Here is a 26,397-nt window from a genome sequence, read left to right as displayed (position 1 = left end):
AACGTCTTGTAGGACATTTTAAGAACTTAAATTTTGTACATTACTATTTTTCCTTGGTGTCATAAATTCGTTTGTCGGAATCCGCTTCATCGCCTTGTGGTAAAGTGAGGTATGGTGATTCTTGTCCCATTAAATATTTACGTTTGTTCCAGCCCTTCTTGTGATAGTCGGCGCTGCGGTCTATCCTGTGGGATGGGACAATCGCGAAGTGCGGGAGTCCTGTGGAAATTCCAGCCACATATACCGACTAGGTTAGTATATCGTTCCAATTTCAGTGTTTTCGAGGAGCAATTACCCTCTGATAACCCGCATATTAAGTAATAAGATCCATGCGGGACCGGCTCTTAACCCAGAAACACTATCAAGGATGTCTGCCATGTTGTCTTCCTGTTTGATGTGTGCCTGCGGTCTGAGTCAACATTACACAAATTTCGTTTCCCGACCTTGAAAGGGAACACCTGTTTTGGCTAAAATGATGCGATTGGAGAGGCGTAAAATAATTTTGAGAGACTCGAAATCAGCGATGTTTAATTTACGCTACATCTGCATAATAGACAGCTGAAAGGGATTTCTATTTGCCATTTTCCGGAATGTTATTATAACAAAAGTCGGGAAAAGTGCTCGCAAGATTGGGGTCAAGCCCGATACAAAAATGGAATTCTATTCGTTGAATTAATTCATGCGGATTGGGCTAAATAAAGTGTGGGCTTCAGGCCGGCGTAATTTCAAAGTTAGTTTATCTCAGGTATCGCTCTTGACATTGTGAATTTTCAAGCACATAAGGGTATAAATTATCCACAATGTATAATTCATAGTTTGAACATGAAACGCTTTAAATCCCAATTTAGCCCTAGGCTGAAACTACTTTAACATTTCTAGTTTCCTGTAATACATTTAGGAATTAATTCATTAAGTGATCTTCACGAATTTGTGTTTCGGAACAGTACGGATTGTGCCGAAATTGCTTCCACGAATTGCTGTTTTACGTCGCACCAAAAGCCGAATACTTTCCCTAAGCCAAATTTGCTTTCAGATTTCAAACTTTAAATTACTCATCGTATGTGCAGGTGGCATTAACATTGTATCAGATTTAAATCTTAATCGAATTTTACGACGACATAAAGCGGCCGTAAACCCAAACTCGCACTTACTGCAGCGCTTTTAAAATAATGGTCAATATGTATCTGTTACTAGCTGCAAGGGCTGTCTTGCTGATTCTGAACGACCGACAAACTTCACACTTTTTTAATATTAATAAAAACTGGAGTGGAAGAAATATGCGGCGGTTCATGGCTTTATGAAACTCTATGATACACTATTCGCTGGTTATGAAAAAGTGTAAAAATGTCTGGAACTATCCAAGTTTCGTTTAATTTTTGCCGTGGGTGTGCATTCGCAGCATATGTCAGAAGACAAATGTCTTTGTTGGAAACCCATTTTCGTCATTGTGTTTCCTCCGGTAGCTCGGAGTCGAGCGTAATGCTCACATTGTTCGTCGTAAACAAAAAATTTTTTCAAAGTAGCATTCCTTTGTTTCTGTGCAAATAGTTTGTCGAGAGAGGTTGTAATTCAGTAGCAGGTCACGTTGAAAATTTAATGAAAGAGCACGAATTTGTTAATAAGAGTCTTATTGTGAAAAGTGTTTGGGCGGTTTGTTGGAGTCATCGCTTATTCCTTCAACAACCCGCTTCTTATTGAATTTGTGTCAAGTTGCACCGACGAATTTACAACTACTGTTGCCAAGACATCGATTCAATCACGGTATGCAATAATCGATTACCGAATTTGCACTTAAAAACATAGCAAAGTCTTAGAAGTTTAGCTGTTTTTCAAAAGAGAACAAGCGAAAGTACCCAAATTTCTGTAGGCCACCAAAAATGACTTTTTATTGGTAAAATAAAAAAATGTTTTAGAAGTAACATTTTGCATCCGACTCAAGTGCATATTCGGTTATTGATTATTGCTCGTCTTTTGTATACCGTGATTGAATCGAGTCTTGGCAACTTGGCCGAATTATTGTCTCGTCATTTCCTGAAGGCAAATTTGCGCTCCGTGCAATTTCACCAAAATTAAAATTCATTGCACGACTTCTCAAAACTTGTTACTATTTACACTTAATTACTTTCGGGCCATGGGCGCCCCACTTGTCGATTTTAATAAAAATCCCTTTGAAATGCGAAAGCAGAAACTCGAGCTATTTCAGTATTTATTGCCTCCATATTCACACGGCCTGTTAGTAAATTCGTCGAGTAAACATACCGAACTTTGACACTCTCCGAGAAAATCTTCGACTGACCAAAAATTTACGAGCAAACTTTCCCAACTTTGGAAATTTCTAATCAAAATGAGACAATACAAATGCTCCATCGGCCGTCATAAATCCCCTACCTCCTGAACATAAAGCAAATTATTAAATAAATTGTTAAGTGTTGTGTGAAAAAACTTGGAAAGTTGTTTTGAACCGGCTAAATTTATACAAAAGTTTAAAGGATAAAGCACTTCGGGTGTGAGGAAAATTAAATGGTTTTCGTGAATGAAAAGTGAGAGAAATTTACGGGGAAACTGACGAAAAGTTGATCGAGGAGTTTAAACACAAATTCCGGACAAAACCGGTCACGTACGTGCTAGTTTGCACAAAAGGAAAATTTTAATGTCGCCACAAAAAATAATTCCTCTAATCCTTTTATCACCGTCCATTGCCGGGTTTACCAGGTGCAATTATAACCCCATTAGGAAATTAATCCGTAAAAATTTTATTTTCCCCTCACAAACGAGCGGAATTTATCAATTCCCGCAAAGATATTGTTTTCATACTTGTAACCCGGAAAACTCATTCTTAAGATGATCGATCTCATCTATCGTCGTCCGCAAATTATTGCCTGTCAGTTACTTATTGAAGGGTCAATATTCATCTTCCCGATCGGTAATTCTCCCTACTTTCACCGTTCTCACTCAATTTGCTGTTTCGGCACTAAATAAATTCTCTAACTTGGCAATTATTTGTTTCAGGGACCTGTGAGTTGTCGTGGTCAGTTTATTTGTTAGCGAGCGCCGTTCTTCTATTACTTCTCTGTTTCTGTTTGAGTTTTTGCGCGTCTCGGGTAAGTAGAACATTCAACACCAACTGATTCAACAGCACACTGATTGTATGCACATTTTTGTTCGAGTCTTTAAGACCGTGGAAAAAATTGAGACGCTCAAGTGTTGCGTGAAACGATACGATTTTTGTGTTTGTCGTTTTGGTGGACGAGACAAATCTGCGACGGGTGATGTTTCCGGTTGTGGAGCATAAAGATGAAAAAAGTAAAATCCACCTGTCCGGCTATAGATTTAAAGACAATTTCCTTTCCGGAAACGATCAAATTTAGTTTTAAGTCTTGAGGGAAAAGCCTGACCTGGAGAGCACTCCGAGTACCGGAAGTGATGATCTTCCTGACCTCAGTTCTCATTCCCACTCTGGAAGTAATCGTGTGTCGATGGCGGAGGGATAGAAGCCGTAAACGATATTTTCTAGGAAATAGACAACCTTCGGCTACACTTGCTTTCGTTAAAATATCGCTCTAACCCTATCTATTGTTAGTCTTGTTATATCGCTCCGAATTTACGGTTACGTACACAGAAGGCAAATCCCGGAATCTCTTTATTTATGTTAAAATTGAAATTATGGCATCCGGAGTTGCGTCCGGAGGCTGACTTCCGCTCGCCCGGAAAAAGACGCTTTTTAGCATAACAAGGCCTTAATTACAAGGTGAAATCGAAATGATTTTTTTATGAGACACGTCCTTAATCCGGCGAAATTTCATTTCGTCTAAGTATTCCCCCGCGACGGTTATAGGGCCTGACGGGAAGAGTGGAACGCTTAACTTAAGTGCTCTTAATTGAATCTATTACTTACGTCTATTTGCTTAAGTGTGGGAAGGCGTTTACGGCACGTAAACGTACCATATTTAAATAAACGGAAACGGAAAATGACTGCTGTTTTCATAAAACGCGTCACAAATCGAAAATAAACACAAACAATATTAACTTCAAAAGACATAGTTTCGACTTTCCTTCCACGGAGATTACGCTATTTAAATTCAAACGCTGTAATCGCATTTAATGATTTTCGATGTTCTCTAAACATGTTTCCAACTTTATTTTTGATTACGAAAATTGTATTGCAATAATAAAACGTAAAAACGAACAACATTATTCTTTTACTTCCGGCAACAATACGACCTTTAAGTGGGACGCTGTGTTTCAACGTTCTGTCAGATCGTATACTTTATGCAGAGAAGATCAAATTCAAGTCACAACTTGCGATTTTTGCAAACACAGTAAACATTTTCAGTACTAAGCTAGGTCTAGGTCACACCAAACAATATCATTTCCAGTTTTTACAAACCGGAAATAATAACCAATATTTTTTATTAAAGACACTCAACTCTACATAATATTTATGTAGTCGTCCCTAATTAAATGTTTTTTCTAGTAAATTCTTTAAATGTTTTTTTTCAATATTTCCCTAAATCCGTTTTAAAATTTTTTATTTATTTTCTAAATTTATCTTTAAGGTCTATTCAGAAATATTCTATGGACACTTTTCTTTCTATTTTCCTCTAAATTTACCTTTGAAATTATTTACTACATTCATCGTCTCATCTTAATTCTTTGACTTTTTTCGTTTTTTTTTTAATTTTTAAATTTTGTCTCTAGGTAATTATTTACTACACTCCTCTTCTAGATCCTTCTCCAAATATTTGTTTAGATATTTCTTTGCTTATGAGCTTTTTTTTTGGTTATGTAAATTTTTCTATAGATTTTCTATAGAATCTCCACAATTGTTTTTATAGATTTTTTCAGATTCTTCTTTACTTTATTTTTAATTCTTTATTTTATGCTTAATTTTTTATTTTTTATTCTTTATTATTTCTTTCAATTTTCCTCTAAATTTATCTTTGAAATTATTTACTACATTCATTGTCTCATCTTAATTCTTTAACTTTTTTCGTGTTTTTTTATCTTTTAAATTTTGTCTCTAGATAATCATTTACTAAACTCCTCTTCTAGATCCTTCTCCAAATATTTGTTTAGATATATCTTTGCTTTTGTGCTTTTTCTTTGGTTATGTAAATTCTTCTCTAGATTTTCTATAGAATCTCCACAATTGTTTTTATAGATTGTTTTCAGATTCTTCTTTACTTTATTCTTAATTCTTTATTTTATGCTTAATTTTTTATTCTTTATTCTTTATTTTTTATTCTTTGTACTCTATATTATTAGAGCTCAATAAATAGTAAAGAAACCATCTCCGCAAAAAGTGCCTGTATACGTCTTGTTTTAAATAATTATGTACCTTTTACATTAAGAAAGGTACGAATTTGTTTAATTATGCTAAAATGTCAGCTTTTGTCTGAGATAAAGAGTTTTCTGTAATTTGTCCTGATAAAAATTAATGAATATCGAGAGCCCGAAAATAAAATAACTTTCCCATTATCCGGGTGGTATTTATGTGGTTTAGGAATAAAATCGCGATAAAATAAATACGGGCCAAACACGAATCGCTGAATCTTCGATCAGGTCGTCAGACAATGCCGAAAGAAGCCCCCCTGTAACAAAAGTATCTCCAACTCTCTCCAGAATTCCTCTCGAATCCCATTCATAATTCAAGCGACGGCGTGTCCGCATTGTGAATCCCTCCAAGAGTCCCTCCGTGAATTTAGCATTTGTCCTGTTTCCAGGTGAAAGCCGGCTCGTTTCGGATCTGAATGCACATCATCGGGATTGCGTCCATCAGCAACAACGAGTGGCGTCCCGCCTGGCGAACCCGACGGCCTCCGTCGTCGTCCAGGAGTTTGTGCAGTCGGCAACTGTGAACGTGCCGTTTTCACCCATCGTCAACGACGTGAACGACACCAGCGTCGTCGTCAGAGACCTACCCAAGTGTCTGATGAAATCGGACGGAAATGTTTTCGATTAAAATCGGCCGTTTCTTTCATAATCCCGTTTAATTAAACGCAGGGGAAAGGCAGCACTCTTTTAGTGTTTTGCAAGTCGGAAGCCACAACAAGACAGACGATTTTATCGGCGCTTTGATTTATCGCAACAAGCAATGAAACTCTGAGGTTTTAAATATTTATCCTGTTCCGCGCTGAAATAATAACAGTGCGCTGAATTAAAAGACGGTTTAGTGCCGTTGTAAAATAAAACAATCGGCTGTCTCTCCGCGGCTGAAAAATTCAAGCTCGGTTTAAATTTTCACATCGCTTTCGGAATAAAGGTTTTCAAAAATTGGGTGCAATTATGGCTTGTTTGGAGTTTTGCCTTTCCCTTGCAGTTCGTTTGATTTGTTGATTGTGGCGTAAATACGTAAATGAGAATTCTAAAAACCAGTGAACAAACCAACGATCAACGGCTTAAATCGAGTGAATTTGTTAAAATAAGTGCAAACTGACATCATCATATCCAAAGACTGAAGTGTTAAATTTGTTACGATTTCAGAAAACTAGTTCAATTCATGTGTTAGATTTCAAGATTCTATCGACTATTATTTGTATCACTATTAAGAATAAATTTTTAAAATTTCCCCGTGTTTCTCCCTGAAGACATAACGTGGAGAGATCGCAGGAATTTTAATAAAAATAAATATTTCGCCCCGAGATTAAATTATATCCTTTAAGGAAGTTTTCAAGAACATTTATTTAACACCACCCTCACTTCTAAAACTTAAACCATTAATTTCGGTATAAATACTGGTAAAATCAACAGTTCGGATTACACTAGGCTTAAGCAAACCCAACTTTTAATCAATACACCCCTTGATTTTTCGCCGGTTATTGCCACCTTTAATTCACTTTCCCTAAGAGCTGGAAGATAAAAATACATGTTTTTTCCACAACAACTGACAGGGCCGTTTGTTTTCTTCAACATAAAACTTTGAGTAATAAATTGCGGCGTCATTATACAAAGTGGGACCAAAGTTTGCAAAAAGCACACACAAATTTTAAACAAAAGAGGAAAAATCCGCCCGATTTGTTCCAAAAACCCGAACTAATAAACCACTTATCACTGTCCCGGCGCATCCACCAAAATGAGCAAGTTTTTGTTTACTGATGTTTGATGTTTCATAAGCCGTCTGTCACTTCGAAGTCATTATCCGAGCCGCGACTTCATCAGAAATACATTAAAGTACGCGTTCTGAAACAGGAATGTGTTCTATATCCTTATATCTCTTGTGGTATTTTCGTGGAAAAATTGGATCGGCGTTGAATGATTCAGTCGACTTTCATCGCGCCCTTGAAATAATTCCGATAATATGAATTTATCACCATTCTGTGCGATTTAATGGAGAATAGAGATTGTGTTGCAAATAACCACCAGCGGCGACAACGCAATTAAATGATAACATGGATTGTGACCGGGATTAACCGAACAACAGGGATAAAATACCGGCCACAATGGGACCGTGCCGATTGCTATACGCGCTTTATCTATTATTGCCTGTTTTAAAAACTTATTCAAATTTTATAATGCAATCTCGCGAATACGGCCTACGCTCACTCGTATGTTATCGGGATTCTTCAGCAAGCTCTTTACACCCAAACGACCCCGAACGGTTTATGGCATGTTAGGGGGCCTCGAACCTCGATGCTTGACCCGGGATCCTTAACTCACATTTTCAATTTTTGCCGAAAACTTCCAACGCACACATCACATTTAGCAGTTTGTATTCATGGCTTTAACTTCACCCAAAAACCACATACAATGCATTCACTAGCATTTTCTCTTATCTCGAAGTAAATTAGGTGTGAAGAAACAACAAGTCAGAATTAATTAATTAAACTCGGAAAATGCGTAACAAAAAAGTTGGGGAAATCCATTAATTGAAATTAAAAAAAATGTACGGTGGGTGGAAGCTCATCATGTGATATTTGAACGGTTTGGGTAAGTAACGTTTCGAGTTAATTTTGCAGTGCGCCCCTGCAATTTCCTGTATGTTATAATTATCCTTCGAATCGTCCGTGTTTCGCGTAATTCCCCGAATTCTCTCTTTAATAAACATGTTGACGTTCTCCATGTTGATATTATCATGTTAAACGTAAACTTGTAGCATCTCTCCGTCGAACATATACAATATAACTGATGCATATGTAATTTAACGTGATTTACGTGACCTACAAACTCAAAACAGAACCATTCGCTTTTATGAGGATCTCGGTTTTAATATTCAAACCAGCTGACTGGCAGATACCCCGATAAAATTTGTTTATTCCCAATTTCGAAAAAAATGCGACGACAAATTTTCACATCGAGTTCAAGGAGATTTTTATAAACAAAATTACGGTGTTGGATTAAAGCCAAGGTTGCATTTTCGAGATGGCGTAATGTATCAGTGATAACGCGCCTTTTCGGCTCGTTTCTCCCTTTTGTAGAGTTTTAAATTGGATTTAATGTGGTTTTGTGTGGTTATTTAGCGCAAACACGTGTGTGAAAATATGACGCTTTCGCCTAACGAAGCGATAAAGGAGATCATTTCAGCCGAGGCTTCTGATAAAAAACCTCCTTAAGTCTGCAAAATCGATGCAAACACAGCTGCGAGGATCTCGCCTTTTATTTTTCTTCATTGATTTATAAATCCAATGTATGTTACTTGTCACATTTCTTGTCAAGTGTAAACCGTGTTTGCGAAAACCTGCAACTGGAATTTTTACGTCCCTTTTTCTCGAAGATTTAATTGAATGATGCAGTTTAAAGTTTTCTTTGTTTTTACAGGGGCAAAAGGCCGAATTTTAACTTTTAATAAAGGTACTTTGTTAATAAAAAATGATGTGTGCTGAACAAGTCCATATAACCTTTAAAAACAAAGTCAAAATGCTTAAAAACAAAGTGTCCTGAAGGAGCCTTACGTAGTTTTATGAATCCGGGTCATAAATTTTTGAATTTCTTCTAACTTGACCACATTTCGCACCTGAGTGACTTACAACCCCCTTTATAAATTAATAGACGTTGAAGACAGTCTTTATCGCTGGAAAATCCGTTCTTTTTCCTTTGTACAAAAGCAAAACACTGCGAAAGAGAAAAGACGAGAAGCTATGGCATTAATCAATATCCGACACCAAATACCAGTACACTCTTTCCATTATTTATGCCGCTTTTTGCAGGAAATATTAAATTTTTTCCTCTCCAATTAATTTTTAACACTGTCGCTAATGACTGAGTTACAAAGTTTTAAGCTCCGGTGTAAACAAAAGTGATTTTATAAAAATTAGAAAACACGAAATACATGTTTACCACCTGTTGAATTTTTATTTAAATCCTGGAACAAACAATTATTATTGTAAGCACATTTTTTGTTGCAGGTGTTCTATTCCAAACAAATATCCAAATACCAATCGTGTTTGTAAACAAACGGAATTAATTATTTAATAACAAAACCAAACATAAATCAGATAATGATCAGACCAATAAAAATGTATAAAACAGATTACAAAAGGCTAACCCATGATGAATATATTTTTATCACAAAGTTGCCAACTTTAGCACAAATGAATCACACTTGCGTTTTATCAGCGAAACCCATTTTTCACTCGTGATAAATTTCTACAATTAAAATTCTTGCCCAAAAAATAATTTTTGTTAGGAAATACGAATGTAAATAACCTGTCTTGTTAGTGATAAACGTGAAAAGCTATAAGGAAGTTTCTCCATTTCGTAACGCATAACAGAGGGAGGAAATTCTGTTGTAGGCCATTTAAATTTAGAGTGGAAATAATTAATCCTCGGGGAGTAGTATATAATGTTTCTTCAGTTTAAAAACCACCGAGCGCCCTGTATTTTAATCTAAGATGAAAGTAATAACTCCAAATGGATTTCAGACAGTGCATGAAAATTTTATTATTAATAAGTCTGTAATTTCACAATTCGCACTCATTATCATTCAAAACGTCTACAGAGTAGCTCACATTTTAACCAAGTATCATCTCGGTTGTTAAAATCTTAATTAAAACACCTTACGCAAATTCAAATCAAAATTTCAGTTAGAATCCCAGTTTGTTTTTTTTTATTTTATTCAATAATGAATTTGTGTAGGTGTTGATAAGGCTTTATGGCCACCTTGTCTGTGGAAGCATTATTATTGACCCTTCTCATGACATAACAGCCGCTCATTGCTGCCTCAATAACGACAACAACAAACCGTACCCTCCTCAAATCATGTCAATAGCAGCAGGAAGTTTGCATCTGAATGATGCACCGATCATGAAATTACTAAATGCAATTATTGTCCACCAATCTTATAGACATGGACTTTACATCGAGCAAAAAATCCGTCTTCGAATGACAAATTTGAATTCGGAAACAATAAAACTTGTCAAAGAATAGGTACACCAACCAGTACCACTCACAGGATAGGAGAAAAAGAGAAGGATTTATGCCAACTAAATTAATTAACAAGTAGTTGGTTTAGATTACAAGTCTAACATTTCAATCGATTAATTAGCAAGCTTTGGCAACATTTTCACGAGTTTTACTTCCAAATCAACATAGTTTTGTTGTAAAATCGGAATTTACAGTAGTTTTGTTAATTATAATAATTTCTTCCTTAAATAATTTAATTTGAGATGCAAAATTCGGGAAATAAGCCTTATCCTTGAGATTACGACGCCATTTACATTAAACTTAATCTGGCTTCCAATTAGACCAAATTTCAGCTAAATTAATGATCAACACACGTACACATGCATTTAATAATAATTTCAGTTTTTAGACAGCGCTCTGTCTATTACTTTAGCATTATCCTTAATTAGCGCCGTAATTAAAGTAAATACGCTGAAAAGATAACAAATAAAGAAACAACAAATTAATTATGTTTCAGTAATTCAGGTAAAAGTCATCCGAGTATACAATAACCACACATAGCGGTTATTTGAGGAGAGAAAGAGATTATGACGTTAGTTACTTGAGACTTAATCACGGCCCTAATTAGACCCAATTTCAATTAAATTAATGATCGAGGATATGCTCTGCTTAAAATCTTAATTAAATCTGTAAAAAAAACAAACGTATTAATTAATTCCCAGTCAAAAAAGAAATTAATTTCAGGGCGACTCTGGAGGACCATTAGTCTGCAGCGGTGTCCTTGCAGGAATTGTGTCTTGGGGAAGTGGATGCGACGATTATCCTGGAGTATACACAGCTGTAGCCAAATATAAATCATGGATAAATCATTTCATAATGAATTCTTCTTCGACAGTGAAAAATAACGTCCCGACTGTGATTTTTAACGTCATAGTTGCGTTCTACTTTAAAAATAAAACTTGAGAAGAATTCTAGTTTTATTATCCGAAATCCGATTAAGTTCTTTACGACGTTCTATTTGTTACGAATAACGACGAACTTAGCACATTTACAATATCGGTTTTTTGTTTTATAATCTCAGTATAATGCTAAGTATTTAGGAGAATTTACTCCTAGATTGCCATTCGGTTTAAAAAATGAAAAAAACTGAAAAAAGTTCAGTTGAATATTTCAAGCTTTGCCAAAATATGATCGTGGATAACTTGAAGGCAAACCTATTTCTGGCCACCCTCCTGAGTTATTTCTTCGGCAAATACCTGTGTTAAGCAATCGGTCGCAAATACACAAAATTCGCCGCTTTTATCGCCTTCGGAATTGTTGCAATTATCCTAGTACAGGTACTGTCATGTCAGTGTTTTAATTAATCACGCGTCTTTACCCCATTTTAGTTTCAGGCGACGTAATAATAATTACAGCCTGTGGAATTATCATAAAATCTGTTTTGTCGATACCTTTTTAGGCCATTAATTTGCACACTTGTCTAGACTTTTAGGGATTTTGTAAACACCCGAGTTGCATACAATTTTTTCTCTAATTATATCTACTCAAGAAATGTCATTAGCGTAATTTAGGCCGCAGCAGGTGCAATATTCGGCATGTTTATCCCGGAACACTCAAGGAAAAGCTTCCGGAATCTATTAGAGAAGCCGAGGAATTTGGCGCCGATCAGAGTCTGGGCGTTCCAGACACAAGCCCGTACCAAACAATGTTTTATAAATAAATTTTTATCAGAGTTTTAAATTTTGATTATCAAGGCAACATACATTCTGCGGTTGCTGCAATTGTGTGACAAACCGAAATATTGGTTGTTCATTTCGCGACCCAAAGTCGTGAATTTTTTTATCAACAAAAAAAAAACACGCACGAGTGTAATTCGCCATTCTATTTATCGTCATGAATAATTGATTGAAGAGTTGTTAAAAAGAGTATTTTAGGACAGGTGGGTTCCATTTGAAAAATAAAAAAGTTGGTGGTTTTAATTCAAAACTTTTATTTAAATTTTTTCTTAAACATGATCCTCCACTAATAACAAAGTTCTTGGTCTTAAATTATCACTGATTTTCCGCCACACAAAATAAACAAACTACCAAACTTACCTATCTCACAATGCGCAATACTTGAAAATTACTGTAAATTTTTAGGAAATGTATGTACAAACTACCATGGATTATATAAAAGTTATAAATTCACAATTAGAAAACTCTACAATTCATCGTGTAAATCATCAGCTTCACTTGGAATTTCTCTGCAAGCTGCAGGCGTTACAAACTCGAACAAATATTCGCACCTATTAGGTTCAGAAACCGCAGTCACTTTACTTTCAGTACCGCACACAATATTCACTTTTGTCGACCTCGGAGGGCCATTCCAGCAGCTCTGCCCTTTGTCGTACAGCATGGAACCGTATTTATTGTCTTCAGGGCCGTTCCATCTCGCCCACGTTCCTAATCTGGTCTCAGAAGAGCCGGATTTGGGCTGTTGTGTCGCCTTTTCAAAGGGACACAGTTTGTAAATGTACTCATGGTCGGTGTAGTCGAAACATTCCCCTTGAAGGGTCGCAAATTCTTCCTCGGGCCCAAAATCCTTCTCTAGGTAGTCGTTAATATTGCCAATTTCTGACTCAATTTCCCTCACTGCGCGCTCCGCGTCGGTAAACTCGTTCCGCGCAGCGGTGGCTTGGTCTACAATTTTCTGCGTTTCTTCATCGTACTGCAGTTTCGTTTCTTCTGGTTCTTCCTCAGGCTGGTATGGCTCTTCCTCCTCCTCTCCTTCATCGCCCTCTGGAGCACCGTCATGCTCGTCGTCTCCGTCCTGCAAGTCTTCAGCTTCACCATCCTGGGGGACCGGTGGTTTGAATAAACCAGCATCCATCATTAGATAAGGCTTAATGTTAGCCCAAGCGTCTGATATAAATGTTTCAAGGTCCACGGATTCTTGATTGTTCAAAAAATACTTAGCTTCTTCCACCGACACTAAAAAAAATCGTAAATAAATCAAAGTATTAAACGTTAGCACAAACCTTCGCCGTTCCTATCCTTATCAAATGATTGTCTCGTCTGGAGCTCTGCAATATCAACTAAGCCATCCTGATTGGAATCAAATTTCGTGAACGTTTCAGTGGCCTCCTGTCTCGTTTTCTGTGCTTCGGCCTCAGCTTTGCGCTGCTTCTCTTCCTCTTCCAGCTTCCGGTAAACTTCAAGTGACTTGTTTTCAAGCGCTTCAATCTCATCTTTAATTCTCTGTTTCTCGGCTTTAACTTTCTCAGCCTCTTCTTTGTTCTTTTGCAACTCCACCAACTTCTCCTTCTTCTCTTCTTTCAGTCTCAAACCTGGAACAACTCGCGTGATGTAAACGACTTAACAATGTAACAATACCTTTCTGGCTAAGCTCAGCTTTGAGCTGTTTGCCGGCTTTGATAATTTCCGCCAGCTTTTGGGCTTCCTCTCTGGCGTGTCGCCCCAATTGCAGGCAAATGTTGGGGCACGTGGTCACAGTGTTTCCGGCGTATTCATCGCTCCCGTCACAACAGTCGCAAATCCCGTCGTTAACTCGGCTCGCGGCTAAATTCAAGGGTTTATGGCCGGCGTTGGTGCAGTGAAAAACCCCATTGGGGCACGCCGACGTCCCTGGCTCGTCGCTGCCATCGGGACAGTCGCAATACTCGTCATTTACTTGCGAAAAAGGTATGCTTTTGCTGTTATCAAAACATAAAAAATTACGATCTGGATTGTATAAAGAAGCTCTCGATAGTGAAACCCCGCGAGGCCTGGACACCTCGGAACTGCATGTGACACTCAACAGCACTAAAAATGTCGGGCAAATTGGGTAAAATTTAAAGTTTTTCATAGAGAACTCCATCACGTTTCACAACACCGGTCAAAACGTTGACGTTTGGGGCGACAAAACATGCGCGGATGAAAGGACACGTCAGTGAAAATTGAAGTACACCTCACGTGACCAGCTTGTACGTGTTGATTGTGGAGATTAAGCTCCGCCTATGTACTTTTACCTTGCAAATTTAGGGTTTTTGGTGCTTGGATTGACAGAAGACAGCTGTTTTGTGGCAGGTGCGAAAGCAAACAAAAATGTTGGTCTTGTAAGAAAAAAACAAATGGAAATAAAAATTGATTAGAGTGGAAATGGATTATTTTTTGCTATTTACTATTGTGTTTATTGGTGTCGAAGGTAATTTTCGTAAATTTTTGGAATTTCAAATCAATTTATTTCATAGGGTCAATTTATAAAAATCTGAAACATTTTGAGACAATTCATGCAAATGAAATAACGCACAAAGTTGTTAAAAGGGGCACTACGGACGGCAGTCATCCTTTTAACAAGATAAAGGAAGTTAATTTTTATACACATGGACGGGATTTTCGACTTATTTTGACTCCTAAGAGGAGCGTTTTACATTCCAAGTTCAGGGCTTATGCCGTTGACGGGGACGGGAAAGAAACTTCCGTTCACATAGGTACAAATCTCTAAAAATTATCTCAAACTACTTATAAAGTAGGTGTTAAATGCTTTTTTACACTTTTGTAATGTTATGAAGGCTATAATACCTATGATAGATGTGTTAATCGAGACATAAGTTACTTTAGAATTTATCAACAAAAATTGAAGAAATGTTTTTTTTTTATTTAGACCATGACGACTTTTACCACGGTCGCGTTTTCGGAGAGACCGCTTCTCATGTGAGTTTGCACATGGAAGATGGTATAATGACCGGTAGCATCCACCTACCTGAAGAAATCTACCACATCGAGGTATAGCAATTTAATTAAGAAAAAAATTAAGGCGCTTTTGTAGCCATCCTGGCGCCACATTCCGCACTTAGACAACAAAACCATGATTACGTACAAACAATCGGACGTGAAATTTAGCTGGGACCATGACGACCTTCCCCCCGGTCAAGTGGGTCCCCGCATTTGCGGCTATGTTAAAGAAGGAGACGAACTCGAGGATGAGTTCGAGGGGCGAAATCAGTGGACTAGGGAGCACCACAGGGAAAAGAGACAAGTGGATCAATACGAATACACTCCAACGAAGACACGGTGCCCCCTTTTGTTGGTCGCCGATTATAGGTTTTTCCAAGAGATGGGCGCCAGTAACACGAAGACTACCATCAATTATCTGATTAGCCTCATAGATCGTGTGCATAAAATCTACAACGATACGATCTGGCAAGACAGGCAGGAAGTGGACGGGTTCAAGGGAATGGGTTTTGTTATTAAAAAAATTGTAGTTCACAGCGAACCGACCAGAATTAAGGCCGGCGAAGCCCACTATAATATGGTGCGTGAGAAATGGGACGTGAGGACTCTGTTGGAGGTGATTTGATTGGTTGTTGTTTGGGTGTTTATTTTTGTTTGATTTTTATTTGAACGTTGAAGGTGTTTTCACGCAACCCCCAAAATAGAGAAGTTTGTTTAGCACATTTGTTCACGCACCAAACGTTCCAAGCTAGGGACTCTGTAGTTTTAGGCTTGGCGTATATTGCTTCACCTAGAAGAGGATCGCATGGAGGCATCTGTACACCGGGTTATTATCATTTCTCCTTTTGTTTTTTTTTGCTTGTTTCGTTGTGTGTTTTTAGTTCTTTTGGCTATTTGTCTGTACTAACAGTTACCCGTCCTGGTGTAGGTTTTCAGCAGGGAATATACTCACAAAGACTTCTGTTTGGCCCACTTGTTTACCGATCTTAAATTTGAAGGAGGTATTTTGGGATTAGCTTATGTGGGATCTCCCAGACGCAACTCTGTCGGGGGCATCTGTACCCCAGGTATTCAATCTCTAGAGCTTTCCGCCTACTCATTTCTTCTTCTAATGCATGCAGTAGTAATTTATCTTCAGCTATTTTTCAATTAATAAACACAATTTTGTTTTTTCGCAAACTGTTGATATGCTTCATTTTGTTTATTTGTTTCATGTTTGTTTTTTTGTTGAAAAATTTAACTGACAACATCGGCTGTCCCAAGCAATTAAAAAATTAATTAACAATTAAAAAAATGAGTTTTCAGATTTTACCTTATTAGCAATTATTTCTCTAAATTAATGAACAATAACTTCAATACAGTATTTTTTTTCAAAAAAAAAAACAATTAAAGATAGTCGATTATGCCCCTTTTATTATAGTAAAATAATACCGGGTGAGTCTGCCAAAAGTATTTTTGACTTTATAGTATTATTATTATTATTATTTATTATATTATGATAAATTGGTTAAAATTCAGATATTGCGTTTAGCTTGGGACGGCAATTATTTTCGAAGTCTCCAATGTCAAACCTTGCAGAATATTTCAAGAACGGCTACACCCTGTACCTGAACTCGGGTTTGAGCTCGAGCCGCAACCACTACGGCCAAAGAGTGATAACCCGGGAGGCGGACTTGGTGACCGCTCACGAATTCGGCCACAACTGGGGCTCGGAACACGACCCCGACATCCCCGAATGCTCACCCAGTGCTAGTCAAGGGGGCTCCTATCTCATGTACACCTACAGCGTCAGCGGCTACGACGTCAATAACAAAGTACCCCCCGTCCAAACCCCAACCAAATCTCATAAAAAAAATTTCAGAGATTCTCTCCGTGCAGTTTGCGCTCAATCCGAAAAGTCCTCCAAGCTAAATCCGGCCGTTGTTTCTCCGAACCGGAAGAAAGCTTCTGCGGGAATTTACGCGTCGAAGGCGATGAAGAATGCGACGCTGGGCTTTTGGGGACTGAAGACAATGATGCGTGTTGCGATAAAGACTGCAAGTTGCGGCCGAAAGCAGTTTGTAGCGATAAAAACTCGCCCTGTTGCCAGAATTGCCAGTATATGACCAGCGAGGTGAAGTGCAGAGAGGCGCAATATGCGACGTGTGAGCAAGAATCTAAATGTACCGGACACCAGTCGGAGTGCCCCAAGAGCCCCCCGATGGCCGATGGGACCAACTGTCAGGAACGGGGGAAGTGCAAAGGGGGCAAGTGTATTCCGTTTTGCGAAACGCAAGGCCTGCAGAGCTGCATGTGCGATATAAGTGAGTGGCACTCTTTTCATGTCAAGATTTTTAATTACGACAGAAGAAATAAATAAAAAAACAATATTTTTTTTCCAGTTGTGGATGCGTGCAAACGTTGCTGCCGGTCCAGCATTAACGAGACGTGTTCTCCGGTCGACCCACCTGACATTTTAGCGGATGGCACGCCCTGTATCCAAGGGTTTTGCAACAAAGGGCATTGCGAGAAAACTGTCCAGGATGTGGTTGAGCGATTTTGGGATATTATCGAAGATATCAACATCAATAAAGTTTTGTTGTTTTTACGCGATAATATCGTAGGGACTGTTGTGCTAGTTACTGCCCTTTTGTGGATCCCTACCAGTTGTGTAATCAATTATGTTGATAGGAAACGGCGACATGAAGAGCAGGAACGGCGAGAGTGGAGGAATAAAAGTGATTTGATTCATCCCTCTGATAACAGAAGGATAATACGCATAAGGGTTCCGAGGAGGAATAATACCTAATCTGATTTTTAATTGTGATACATTAGATTGAGGAACTCAGTTTAGTGTCGTAACCTGATATTACCATTTTCCAAAGTGTTCATAGGTTATTGTAATAATTCAAGTATTGTAAATAACGCTTTATTGTGGTTATATCACTTAAATGTATGCGAACAAATTAATTTTATTTAGGTAGGTACTAGAAAATGTTTCAGTTTCTACGATAGTCATAAAAAAGTCACGATAACGTATTATGATATTGTTCTAGTGCAGGAAATACGTACTTAATGATTTGTTGTATACTTAATTTTTTATAGAACGTTGTGGACGTACTGAGCGTTCGTTTTTTAACCAACAGGAAACTAATTTATTGTATTTATTTTATGAATAAATGATGGAAAATGATTGATTGACTCCACCATCTGAGCGATAATAAGTTGCAAAAACTCAGAAAATAGTTTCGGAGCGCCTACGTTAAAGAGCATAAAATTACCGTAACACCAACTGTAATATTTTTATGAAGGCAAAAAACTTGCGAATTGCACAATTCCTGAGACTACAATAATTACGTTACATTCTCTATTTTTGGAAGAAAAGTATGACCCGCCCTAATCGCTTTGTGATGTAATAAACACGAAATTACAACAAACAAAGAGTGGCAAGCAATGGTGGAATTTTTTCGCCGCGATATTGCATAATATTCAGTAAACTTCTGATTGTACAATGACAGTCTCATGTCTCGTATTCGTATCGGTTGACCAGCAACTCTTGCGACATGTAAATACTAAAACAGTCCCGAACTCCAGTCTTGAACAATGTTTGGCATCGCCCACCAATTTCAGCTTTGGAATAATCGTTGGCAAAACTTGAAATTCGAAAACTAAATCGCCTTTACAGTAATTGCACGTCGTTTGAAGCCCTTGTAAAGGGTACAAGAGCAGTGGGGCGCTGTCCCTATTATACCTCAAAATCTGACTAGGATTCATCTGAATCTTTGAGAGAAAGTGGTGAAACATTTTATCGCCATGAGCTGGATTGCTTTTTTCGTACTTTTCGTACACGTTATCGGCGATTTGTGCGGACGCCCCTCCAGTGTCAGGACTCACTAAATTCATATCGTCTTCGTTTTTCTGTTGATATTCTTGTAACAGTTCTTTAACGTGTCTATCGCTGATGGTGGACGCACCAGCGGTTTCCTCCCACACGCCCATGAACGATGAAATGAATTGAAAAAGGGAGGATTTGCGGGGGTCCCCGTGCAACTGCGGTAAAGGGGTGGCTTCCTGCAGAAGGGCAACGATGTCTTGTTGGGGCATAACGGGGCTATCGATGGTCACAACTTCGCCTTCGTCGCCCTCGATTTCCGCGGTGGCCGAGGGCGAGTGCAGCCGGCCTACGGCACCACCTGAAATAATTTCGAAATCAAAAAAATTAAAAAAAAAAGCCTCCCCGGCGGGGAATCGAACCCCGGTCTCCCGCGTGACAGGCGGGGATACTGACCACTATACTACCGAGGACTTGTGTGAAGTTACTCGAATGGCGTTTATCACATGCGCGATTGTAACAAAACGTCAATAAATTCAGATGTGTCCCTAACCTCCAAATTCTAATCAGATAAGTTAAAATTGTGCAATGACCGCTCGTAAAAATGAGCGTGGTGACCAAAACGGCCCTCGACACCGACGTCAGCATCCTCAACCACATCAAATATGAGCACTTCGTCGCGGGGATAAGTGGCGGCGTCACCTCAACCCTGATTCTGCACCCCCTTGACGTTATCAAGATTCGGTTCGCCGTCCACGATGGCAGGCTCCAAACCACGCCAAGGTACTCGGGGATTTGGAACGCATTCACGACGATTTTTCGCCAAGAGGGGCCGCGCGGGCTCTACCGAGGGGTTGTCCCCAACGTTTGGGGGGCTGGCAGCTCATGGGGGCTCTATTTCCTGTTTTACACGACTATCAAGACCAAAATACAGAAGGGGAACGCCAATACGGCCTTGAGCCCCGGCCAACATCTCCTAGCGGCGTCAGAGGCCGGCGTTATGACTTTGTTTCTGACGAATCCGTTGTGGGTCGTAAAGACGAGGCTGTGTTTGCAATATGGGGGTTCTAGTCAGCAGTACAAGGGGATGGTCGATGCTTTGGTTAAGATCTATCGCGCGGACGGCGTTAGGGGTTATTACAAAGGGTTGGTTCCTGGAATTTTCGGGGTCTCTCATGGGGCTGTCCAGTTTATGGTGTACGAGCAGTTGAAAAATGAGTACACGAAACACTACAATGTGCCCATTTCAACGAAGCTTGACACAGTTCAGTATCTCTCATTTGCAGCTTTGTCTAAATTTATCGCAGCGGGGGTGACTTATCCATATCAGGTGGTAAGGGCGAGATTGCAAAATCAACATTACTCGTACAAAGGGTCGTTTGACTGTATAACACAGACGTGGAAATATGAGGGTTGGAGAGGGTTTTATAAAGGTTTAGGGACGAATTTGTTAAGGGTTACCCCTGCCACTATGATCACGTTTGTCACATACGAAAATGTGTCTCACTTTCTCATGAAATAATTAAAATCATAGTTAATTATTCTAGAGGTTGTTGTTATTTTTTATTGTTTTAGGAGTTAGGCCTGTTATTTGTGATGTAATTTTATTTATTGTATATACCGTTGCATCAAAATAAACACTTACCAAACGCTCCATTATTTGCATTTCTATCGTCCACTGTTAAATTCCCAAGTCCCGTCCTCACTGACTCTTCAAAACTGCAACTTTCGTCATCTTCGTCCGAAACTCGTTCAATGTTATTTATTAAATTGCCGTTTTCTTCGTTCATGTTGGCGTTGTTATCATCCCAATCATCAGCATCTGCACACCAGTCAGTTACACTAGTTTTGGAAGTTACAGCAGCTGATGGTTCTTCATGTTCAATTAGTTTTTCCTGCGACTGGACCCGAATACAAATCCAGCTATAAAGCAATCGTTAGAGTGTTTCATTAGGTGATAATTAATCACCTTTCGCTTTGATTCCAACAATTTGGATTTATGCAAGCGAATAGGTATAAAGTTCGGTGGTATGGGGAGGACTCCAGAGGTGCATAGACCTGGACTACCAAAGGCCTTGGTAGTTGGCACAGGGGACAGATTGGCGGCTCAAGCTTGATATTGCTTGGTAAATCCTGCGAAATGGTTATTGATTACAAATTACAATAAAAAATAGTTAATATAGATTGAGAGAAGTTAATTGCTCTATAAAATAAAGTATCGTGAAATAAAACTTTGGCGGGGGTGTAACTCAGTGGTAGAGTGTCTGCTTCGCATGCTGAAAGTCCTGGGTTCAAATCCCAGCTCCTCCACACTTTTTTTTCATTTTTTTTATAAAAACACCAAGCACACCAAGTCACACTATTCCAAAATTCACATTTGGTACAATGCACCCGGAAATGAAAAATCGTGCCAATAAATAATTTGCACGTAGGGCTCTAATCCAGTCAATAATACTCACAGGTTTTCCTCCAATTTTATTGGTGGTGAAGTTAACTTGGTTTTTATATTTCTCAGTAATGAGTTCGTCTTCAAAACCGAGCAGTACTTTAATATTATTTTGGGCCATGTTTCAGCATCAGCTGATAAATTTATTCAACAAAACTTATTCACTACTCGTACTATAGTCAACCAAACATACAATGCTCAGGTTCTTCTCCCATGGCGAAATGGTTTATTGGATTGGGAGCGCTTGCGTGAAATTTAACCAACACAGCGATGCACTTATCGATTTCATTTGAAAAGTACTAACATGCCATAAATTGGCCATATCGGGGACGAAAAACCAAGCTGACCCACATTTTGGTTTATGAGAATATAACGTATAAGAAAGCCATTAAAAATCAATTTAGGATATTTTCCACTAAATATATTGAATTTCTGTTTCTGATTAATTAATAACTACTAACCGACGTTATCAAAAAAGCAAAGAAACAGCTACAACTTTCTTAATGAAAAAAATAGCATTTTTTTTGTTACCACAATTTTTCAAATTTTGTGCCTTCGGTTCTGCCATGATTCTGCCAACAAAATACTAGAAAATCACCAAGTAGTGTTTTTAATTATTCTGGAAGCAACAACAATCATGTTTTTATCATAATTAACGTTATTTTGAGAAAGTTTACAAAAAGCTGGACGTGCTAACATTACCCGAAGGTTTCATTACATTTTTTAAACATGGTCCGAAGTTTTTGAGTGGTTCTAGGTTATATCTCTCAGTGGACAAAAGTGAAAATGGATATTCTAAAAGCTGAAATAGCCAAGAAGCGCAAATTATTGGAAGAGAAAAACCTCCTTGTCGGTAAACTTGCCCCATTCTGCTTTAGTTCTAATTTTTGTGCCCTAGGCCCCTGATAAGAAATACTTTAGACGTGGGGACTTACTGGCGAAGGAAGAGGAAGAGTACCGCCAGAAATACGGAACAAATAAAAACGAGGATCCAACAAACACCACGGAAGTTTCAGAAGGTGGCTGCAAACTCCACCAGTTCAATTCTTACTGTATTATTTCAGGCCGAAAATCTGAGTCTGACGTCGAGGGGCACAGCATTTTGCCCCGAAGTGAAGTAATCTCCCGATTACGCGACCGCTCTGAACCCATCCTCCTTTTTGGAGAAACCGAAGTTGACGCTTTTAAACGTTTGCGAAAATGCGAACTTTTGGAACCTGAAGTAAACAAAGGCTTCCGAAATGATTTCCAAGAAGCTATGGAGCAAGTCGATCAGGTGTACTTGGACGAACTTCTTGCAGCGTCAGAGGACGCTAAGACAACGCCAAAACCGGCCGATAAAGAAAAGACAGTCACTGTGACCTATGAGGAGCTGCAGGAGATGGCAAAGGATATGGGGCACGGGGAGCGGGAGCGGGATATGACGGTCATTGTGCACTTTATTGAGGTTAATATCTTAGTTTATTTTGCATACGGGGGTGGTGCTACATAAGGGGGCGGCAATTCGTTGGGTTCCACGGGGGGCGCCGCCGGCGCTTCTATCGTGTAAGGTGGGGGTGGCGGCAGACCAGTAGCCGGTGATATTTGCTGCCTTTGGTGTTCTTGTAACTGATGCATCAACATTGATATCAGGGTTTGCGAGAGCGAAATGACTCGACCTAAAATATCATTTTGAACAATTTCAAACGTATTTGATTCGTTGTTTACCAGTTTCTTTGATTTTGCGGATTAACACAATTTTTGACATACGGATATACAAGGCGATCACAAAACCAGCAACATAAAATACCACAACTACAATTATTAAAGGGATAGGTGCGTCGTCTTCTGCCATTTTGTGTGTTTAGAGTTAACCACCACGCAAACAATGCGAGATAAAAGCACGTATCTTATCAAATCTATGATTTAATTAGTTCCATGACTCGTATATTTATAAAAAAGTGGTTCAAACTATTATGCAAACACAAATGAACACTAAAGCAATAAAAAATAATGCCTTGGAGGATTCTAAAGCAAAGAAAAATTAAACACCTACTACGTTAATTATTGCCTGCAACCCTGACAAAGAATATTGCGGACATGAAAGTAATTAATTACTTTTCGGCACTAAAGTACAGTATTTTTTAGTTCATTCTCAAATTATGGAACGAACAAATGCAGAACCGTCCGGCTGAGGAAAAACGCGGAACCAAGGGAAAATTGGCGCTCGCCACATACACGCAAACCCAGCAATACCTGAAACCGCTTCTGCGGAAACTAAAATCTTTCACATTGCCTGAGGACATTTCGGACAGTTTAACAGAAATTGTGGTTCATCTAATGAACAGGAATTACCTCAAAGTAAGAAAGTTTAAGTTGGTTCAATTTTATTAAATTAATTTTAACAGGCAAGCGATGCATATTTGCAAATGGCCATCGGGAACGCGCCATGGCCCATTGGTGTGACCATGGTGGGCATCCACGCTCGTACAGGGCGCGAAAAAATCTTTTCGAAAAACGTGGCTCACGTGATGAACGATGAAACTCAAAGGAAGTACATTCAAGGGTTGAAGAGATTGATGACCAAGTGTCAGGAATACTACCCCACTGACCCGTCCAGGTGTGTGGAGTATGCTGCTTTTGGGCCGCTTAAAAGTGAGTCAACTTCTTCGAATTAAAGGCTTTATTTGGTTACTGTATATATTTGAACGATTACGAATAAATTTATTTATTAAGTGGCAAGTTAGGATTTAGCGTTTGTTCATACGGCGGAGGGTAAAAACCTGAAGCAAAATTTTTATGATTAGTTTTGGCGTTTTTGACACGCACCTGACTGTGGGGGTGGTTGTTGAGGTGGATAGAAACCTGAAATAAATTACATTTAATTTTTGTCATTTGTTGTAAATGTTACCTGGGGGAGGTGTTTGATATTGGTTTGTTGGATCGGCCTGGCTTACTGGAACTGCCCCTCCAAGCAGTATCACTTGAACTGGGATTAATCGCCCTTAAATTTTATTATCAGAAGCTACATGTTTTATTAATTTGTCTCACCCATTGCAACAATTTTTTTTCGAAATCTTATACTTGATACAATGACGTACGTTAACACGCATATAACTTCAGCAATGGCTATTGCGCCACAAATGGCAGCATCTGAGTTGCTAAAAACGCGAAACATTGTTTCGTATTAACGAATAACACCAGGTATTTTTATCTACTATCTGGTTAGTCCGGAAGTATGACGCAGTTAAACAATACTTTGAAAAACACTTGTGTAATTTCTGATTTGTTAATACTTTTTACCGATCGGTGCCAATTTGGTCACAATTCAATTTTTGTTTTCTTTACTGCGTCACTTTATACTGCACTTTGGTATTGCATCGATTGCGTCTGCACGTCTCCACAATGTTTGATACTGCGTCACCGCCAAAGAATTTTAAATACAACCTCACTTTCATACATTTATTTATTGTTCAGTACACGATAAATAATTCTAATACAAAAAGTGTTATGCACAACATATGCAGCCAGTTCGATCAAGTAACGCAGGATTTATTACTCGAGGATGATTGGGATCAGCTTAAACATTTTTTTCTTAGAATACAAAAAATATGACGCAACAAACACTTACAGGCATCAATATTGGACGGGGGTACCGGTATTAACCTTGTACGCCTTATTGTTACATATTCCTCGACGAAATAGTAACCTGCAATTTTTTATTTTCGAGTGTTTTCCACTTTTTTCATAATTACCTTCTTTTAATAATCTTTGTTGTTTGCGTTGTACTACTTCAAATAGTATTAGGAGCAGTGTAAACATTGCTATGAGGGCTAAGGAAACGAAGGCAGTTGCGCCAAATTCGTAGCCACTATATTTAGAATCATACGACATGTTAAATACCAAACGCAAAATTAAATACACTCCGCGTTCTATATCTTCAAGTACTAATATTATGCATTTCATAGATGTTTCATACGCATGAGCGGGCGGGCTTTCGTAATATTTTTCCTGAAAAGAGTTTTAACCACCGAATAACTTAAAAAAACAACATTACTGACAAAGTATTATTTTATATTTTTTATCTTTATTAGATAATAATTATATAATTATTTAAAAAGCCATTTGAAATCGTTTTTATATTTTTCTTTAAGAAGATTTGTTATTTCTGCTTGAGCACGGATAGAAACATATGCTAAACGTTTGACATTAATTTTCGGCTAATTAATTTAAAATTGGGTGGGACTCATAGTTCAAGGACATAGTTCAAGTTCTCGGACACTGATGTTTAATTTGTGAAAGGTTTTTATTTGTAGTTTATGGAAAGTCTTATTTTGTTTACTTTTTATTCATTTTTTTCATACATTTTTTACGTATTAGATGTTGTTTATAATAGAAATACAAATATCTTGATTTCTTTTTTTGGCGCATTCGAATTTGACTTTTAAACAGATTAGTTTTCCTCGAATTATCGATGTTTGAGTTAGATGCAGTTTGTGGTTGTGGTAGTCGTGGGGGTGAAAATTCTGAAATAAATGATTAAGTTCTGGTCGTTGATTGAAAATGTTGTAAACCTGGCGGATGTGCTAATGTTTGGTATTGATTTGGTGGACACACCTGTATGACATGACTTGGTGCCTCTCCCAACAAAGCCGAGTTAATAGGAATTAGTCGACCTTCAAACTCATTTATTCGTTTGGAGTAATTAATTTTAATTATTTTCTTACCCATTGAAACAGTTTTTTCTCGTAGCTTAATACATGATATAATGATGTAAGACACTACACATACGATCTCAACGAGTGCTGTTATACCACAAATAACAGCATCTGTGTTACTGAAAGACCGGTCCATTTATTTACTCTTGTTCCATTTTAACAAATGTTTTAGTTTTGTAGTAAATTACTAACACAAGATAAACGTTTTTTATCTGTTATCTGGATAGTCAACGGGAAGTGTGTTGTTTTTATCATCTTCCTGACGATGCCTCCTTACTTGGCGAAACACCGTCAAGTGTTTCTCTAAGAAATGTGGATTTGTCGATATGATGATAATAATTTATTCAGCAAAATATTTTTTATTATTTGTTATAATTATTCGAAAAAATC

At 38.2% G+C, this 26,397-nt stretch overlaps 6 protein-coding genes, 1 long non-coding RNA gene and 3 other non-coding genes across 15 annotated transcripts in view; 5 read left to right on the top strand and 5 right to left on the bottom strand.

The window, feature by feature from the left end:
- LOC103315097 (LHFPL tetraspan subfamily member 6 protein) overlaps positions 1–6,568 on the top strand; it is a 51,787-nt gene extending 45,219 nt beyond the window's left edge. Inside the window, exons 5-7 of one of the 2 annotated variants that reach the window (XM_008202935.3) lie at positions 153–251; positions 3,010–3,101; positions 5,724–5,900. In XM_008202935.3, the coding sequence (XP_008201157.1) occupies positions 153–251; positions 3,010–3,101; positions 5,724–5,750 (218 nt within the window). In that variant the 3' untranslated portion in view covers positions 5,751–5,900. Of the gene's footprint in view, positions 1–152; positions 252–3,009; positions 3,102–5,723 lie in introns of both variants that reach the window. The other variant, XM_008202934.3, reaches the window with a different exon arrangement.
- A 5,740-nt stretch (positions 6,569–12,308) lies between these two features.
- Positions 12,309–14,258, bottom strand: GCS2beta (Glucosidase 2 beta subunit). The gene is made up of 3 exons (XM_969562.5): positions 13,713–14,258; positions 13,358–13,666; positions 12,309–13,310 (listed from the first exon to the last, which is right to left on the bottom strand). Exons 1-3 carry the CDS (start codon positions 14,194–14,196, stop codon positions 12,541–12,543), a joined length of 1,563 nt encoding a protein of 520 aa, XP_974655.2. The 5' UTR covers positions 14,197–14,258; the 3' UTR covers positions 12,309–12,540.
- A 109-nt stretch (positions 14,259–14,367) lies between these two features.
- On the top strand, positions 14,368–18,225 carry Tace (tace). Of its 2 annotated transcripts, none has more exons than XM_008202937.3 (8): positions 14,368–14,523; positions 14,570–14,809; positions 14,983–15,104; positions 15,148–15,669; positions 15,732–15,879; positions 16,632–16,867; positions 16,915–17,356; positions 17,435–18,225. In XM_008202937.3, the coding sequence occupies exons 1-8, from the start codon at positions 14,478–14,480 to the stop codon at positions 17,839–17,841; spliced, it is 2,163 nt and encodes a 720-aa protein (XP_008201159.1). In that variant the 5' UTR covers positions 14,368–14,477; the 3' UTR covers positions 17,842–18,225. The 2 variants fall into 2 exon arrangements, with proteins under 2 accessions (XP_008201159.1, XP_974673.1); XM_969580.4 differs by lacking the exon at positions 15,732–15,879 and adding an exon at positions 15,982–16,120 and having other exon boundaries at positions 14,369–14,523.
- trus (toys are us) lies at positions 17,948–21,547 on the bottom strand. The gene is made up of 4 exons (XM_008202936.3): positions 21,324–21,547; positions 20,834–20,997; positions 20,510–20,787; positions 17,948–19,225 (listed from the first exon to the last, which is right to left on the bottom strand). Exons 1-4 carry the CDS (start codon positions 21,429–21,431, stop codon positions 18,522–18,524), a joined length of 1,254 nt encoding a protein of 417 aa, XP_008201158.1. The 5' UTR covers positions 21,432–21,547; the 3' UTR covers positions 17,948–18,521.
- Positions 19,266–19,337, bottom strand: TRNAD-GUC (transfer RNA aspartic acid (anticodon GUC)). The gene has a single exon. It is a non-coding gene; the product is annotated as a tRNA-Asp (tRNA).
- Positions 19,363–20,520, top strand: LOC663576 (solute carrier family 25 member 32). The gene has a single exon (XM_969615.5). The coding sequence runs from the start codon at positions 19,469–19,471 to the stop codon at positions 20,384–20,386; it is 918 nt and encodes a 305-aa protein (XP_974708.1). The 5' UTR covers positions 19,363–19,468; the 3' UTR covers positions 20,387–20,520.
- On the top strand, positions 21,103–21,174 carry TRNAA-CGC (transfer RNA alanine (anticodon CGC)). Its single transcript has one exon. It is a non-coding gene; the product is annotated as a tRNA-Ala (tRNA).
- A 333-nt stretch (positions 21,548–21,880) lies between the features above and the next one.
- On the top strand, positions 21,881–24,031 carry Prp18. 3 transcript variants are annotated; one of them, XM_064356113.1, is made up of 5 exons: positions 21,881–22,018; positions 22,068–22,159; positions 22,209–22,757; positions 23,438–23,650; positions 23,698–24,031. In XM_064356113.1, the coding sequence occupies exons 2-5, from the start codon at positions 22,097–22,099 to the stop codon at positions 23,965–23,967; spliced, it is 1,095 nt and encodes a 364-aa protein (XP_064212183.1). In that variant the 5' UTR covers positions 21,881–22,018; positions 22,068–22,096; the 3' UTR covers positions 23,968–24,031. The 3 variants fall into 3 exon arrangements, with proteins under 3 accessions (XP_064212183.1, XP_064212182.1, XP_974743.1); XM_969650.5 differs by having other exon boundaries at positions 21,883–22,159; positions 22,209–22,329; positions 22,375–22,757; XM_064356112.1 differs by having other exon boundaries at positions 21,882–22,159.
- LOC103315098 (uncharacterized) lies at positions 22,749–25,264 on the bottom strand. 2 transcript variants are annotated; one of them, XR_010333677.1, is made up of 8 exons: positions 25,045–25,264; positions 24,921–24,998; positions 24,508–24,868; positions 24,341–24,450; positions 24,201–24,293; positions 24,119–24,154; positions 23,018–24,072; positions 22,749–22,968 (listed from the first exon to the last, which is right to left on the bottom strand). It is a non-coding gene; the product is annotated as an uncharacterized LOC103315098 (transcript). The 2 variants fall into 2 exon arrangements; XR_010333676.1 differs by having other exon boundaries at positions 24,341–24,868.
- A 354-nt stretch (positions 25,265–25,618) lies between these two features.
- On the bottom strand, positions 25,619–26,332 carry LOC135265845 (uncharacterized). Its single transcript, XR_010333678.1, has 3 exons — positions 26,017–26,332; positions 25,864–25,965; positions 25,619–25,815 (listed from the first exon to the last, which is right to left on the bottom strand). It is a non-coding gene; the product is annotated as an uncharacterized LOC135265845 (long non-coding RNA).
- Between the last annotated feature and the right edge of the window lie 65 nt (positions 26,333–26,397).

The sequence above is a fragment of the Tribolium castaneum genome, chromosome 4 (genome assembly GCF_031307605.1).
Source record: "Tribolium castaneum strain GA2 chromosome 4, icTriCast1.1, whole genome shotgun sequence".
NCBI classification, from domain to species: domain Eukaryota; kingdom Metazoa; phylum Arthropoda; class Insecta; order Coleoptera; family Tenebrionidae; genus Tribolium; species Tribolium castaneum.
This window is presented reverse-complemented; position numbering and strand designations above follow the sequence as displayed.

Excerpts from the sequence above, each read along its gene's own strand:
- Prp18 (XM_064356113.1), top strand. The coding sequence starts at position 22,097 with ATGGATATTCTAAAAGCTGAAATAGCCAAGAAGCGCAAATTATTGGAA. Across the intron at positions 22,758-23,437 it reads TCATTGTGCACTTTATTGAG|TTCATTCTCAAATTATGGAA; the intron begins GTTAATATCTTA and ends AGTATTTTTTAG. Across the intron at positions 23,651-23,697 it reads TGAACAGGAATTACCTCAAA|GCAAGCGATGCATATTTGCA; the intron begins GTAAGAAAGTTT and ends TAATTTTAACAG.
- LOC663576 (XM_969615.5), top strand. The coding sequence starts at position 19,469 with ATGAGCGTGGTGACCAAAACGGCCCTCGACACCGACGTCAGCATCCTC.
- GCS2beta (XM_969562.5), bottom strand. The coding sequence starts at position 14,196 with ATGGAGTTCTCTATGAAAAACTTTAAATTTTACCCAATTTGCCCGACA. Across the intron at positions 13,667-13,712 it reads AGCTGAGCTTAGCCAGAAAG|GTTTGAGACTGAAAGAAGAG; the intron begins GTATTGTTACAT and ends GAGTTGTTCCAG. Across the intron at positions 13,311-13,357 it reads TAAGGATAGGAACGGCGAAG|TGTCGGTGGAAGAAGCTAAG; the intron begins GTTTGTGCTAAC and ends GATTTTTTTTAG.
- Tace (XM_008202937.3), top strand. The coding sequence starts at position 14,478 with ATGGATTATTTTTTGCTATTTACTATTGTGTTTATTGGTGTCGAAG. Across the intron at positions 14,524-14,569 it reads TGTGTTTATTGGTGTCGAAG|GGTCAATTTATAAAAATCTG; the intron begins GTAATTTTCGTA and ends TTTATTTCATAG. Across the intron at positions 14,810-14,982 it reads AGAAACTTCCGTTCACATAG|ACCATGACGACTTTTACCAC; the intron begins GTACAAATCTCT and ends TTTTTTATTTAG.
- trus (XM_008202936.3), bottom strand. The coding sequence starts at position 21,431 with ATGGCCCAAAATAATATTAAAGTACTGCTCGGTTTTGAAGACGAACTC. Across the intron at positions 20,788-20,833 it reads TGTTGGAATCAAAGCGAAAG|CTGGATTTGTATTCGGGTCC; the intron begins GTGATTAATTAT and ends ATTGCTTTATAG. Across the intron at positions 19,226-20,509 it reads TGCAAATAATGGAGCGTTTG|GTGGTGCCGTAGGCCGGCTG; the intron begins GTAAGTGTTTAT and ends AAATTATTTCAG.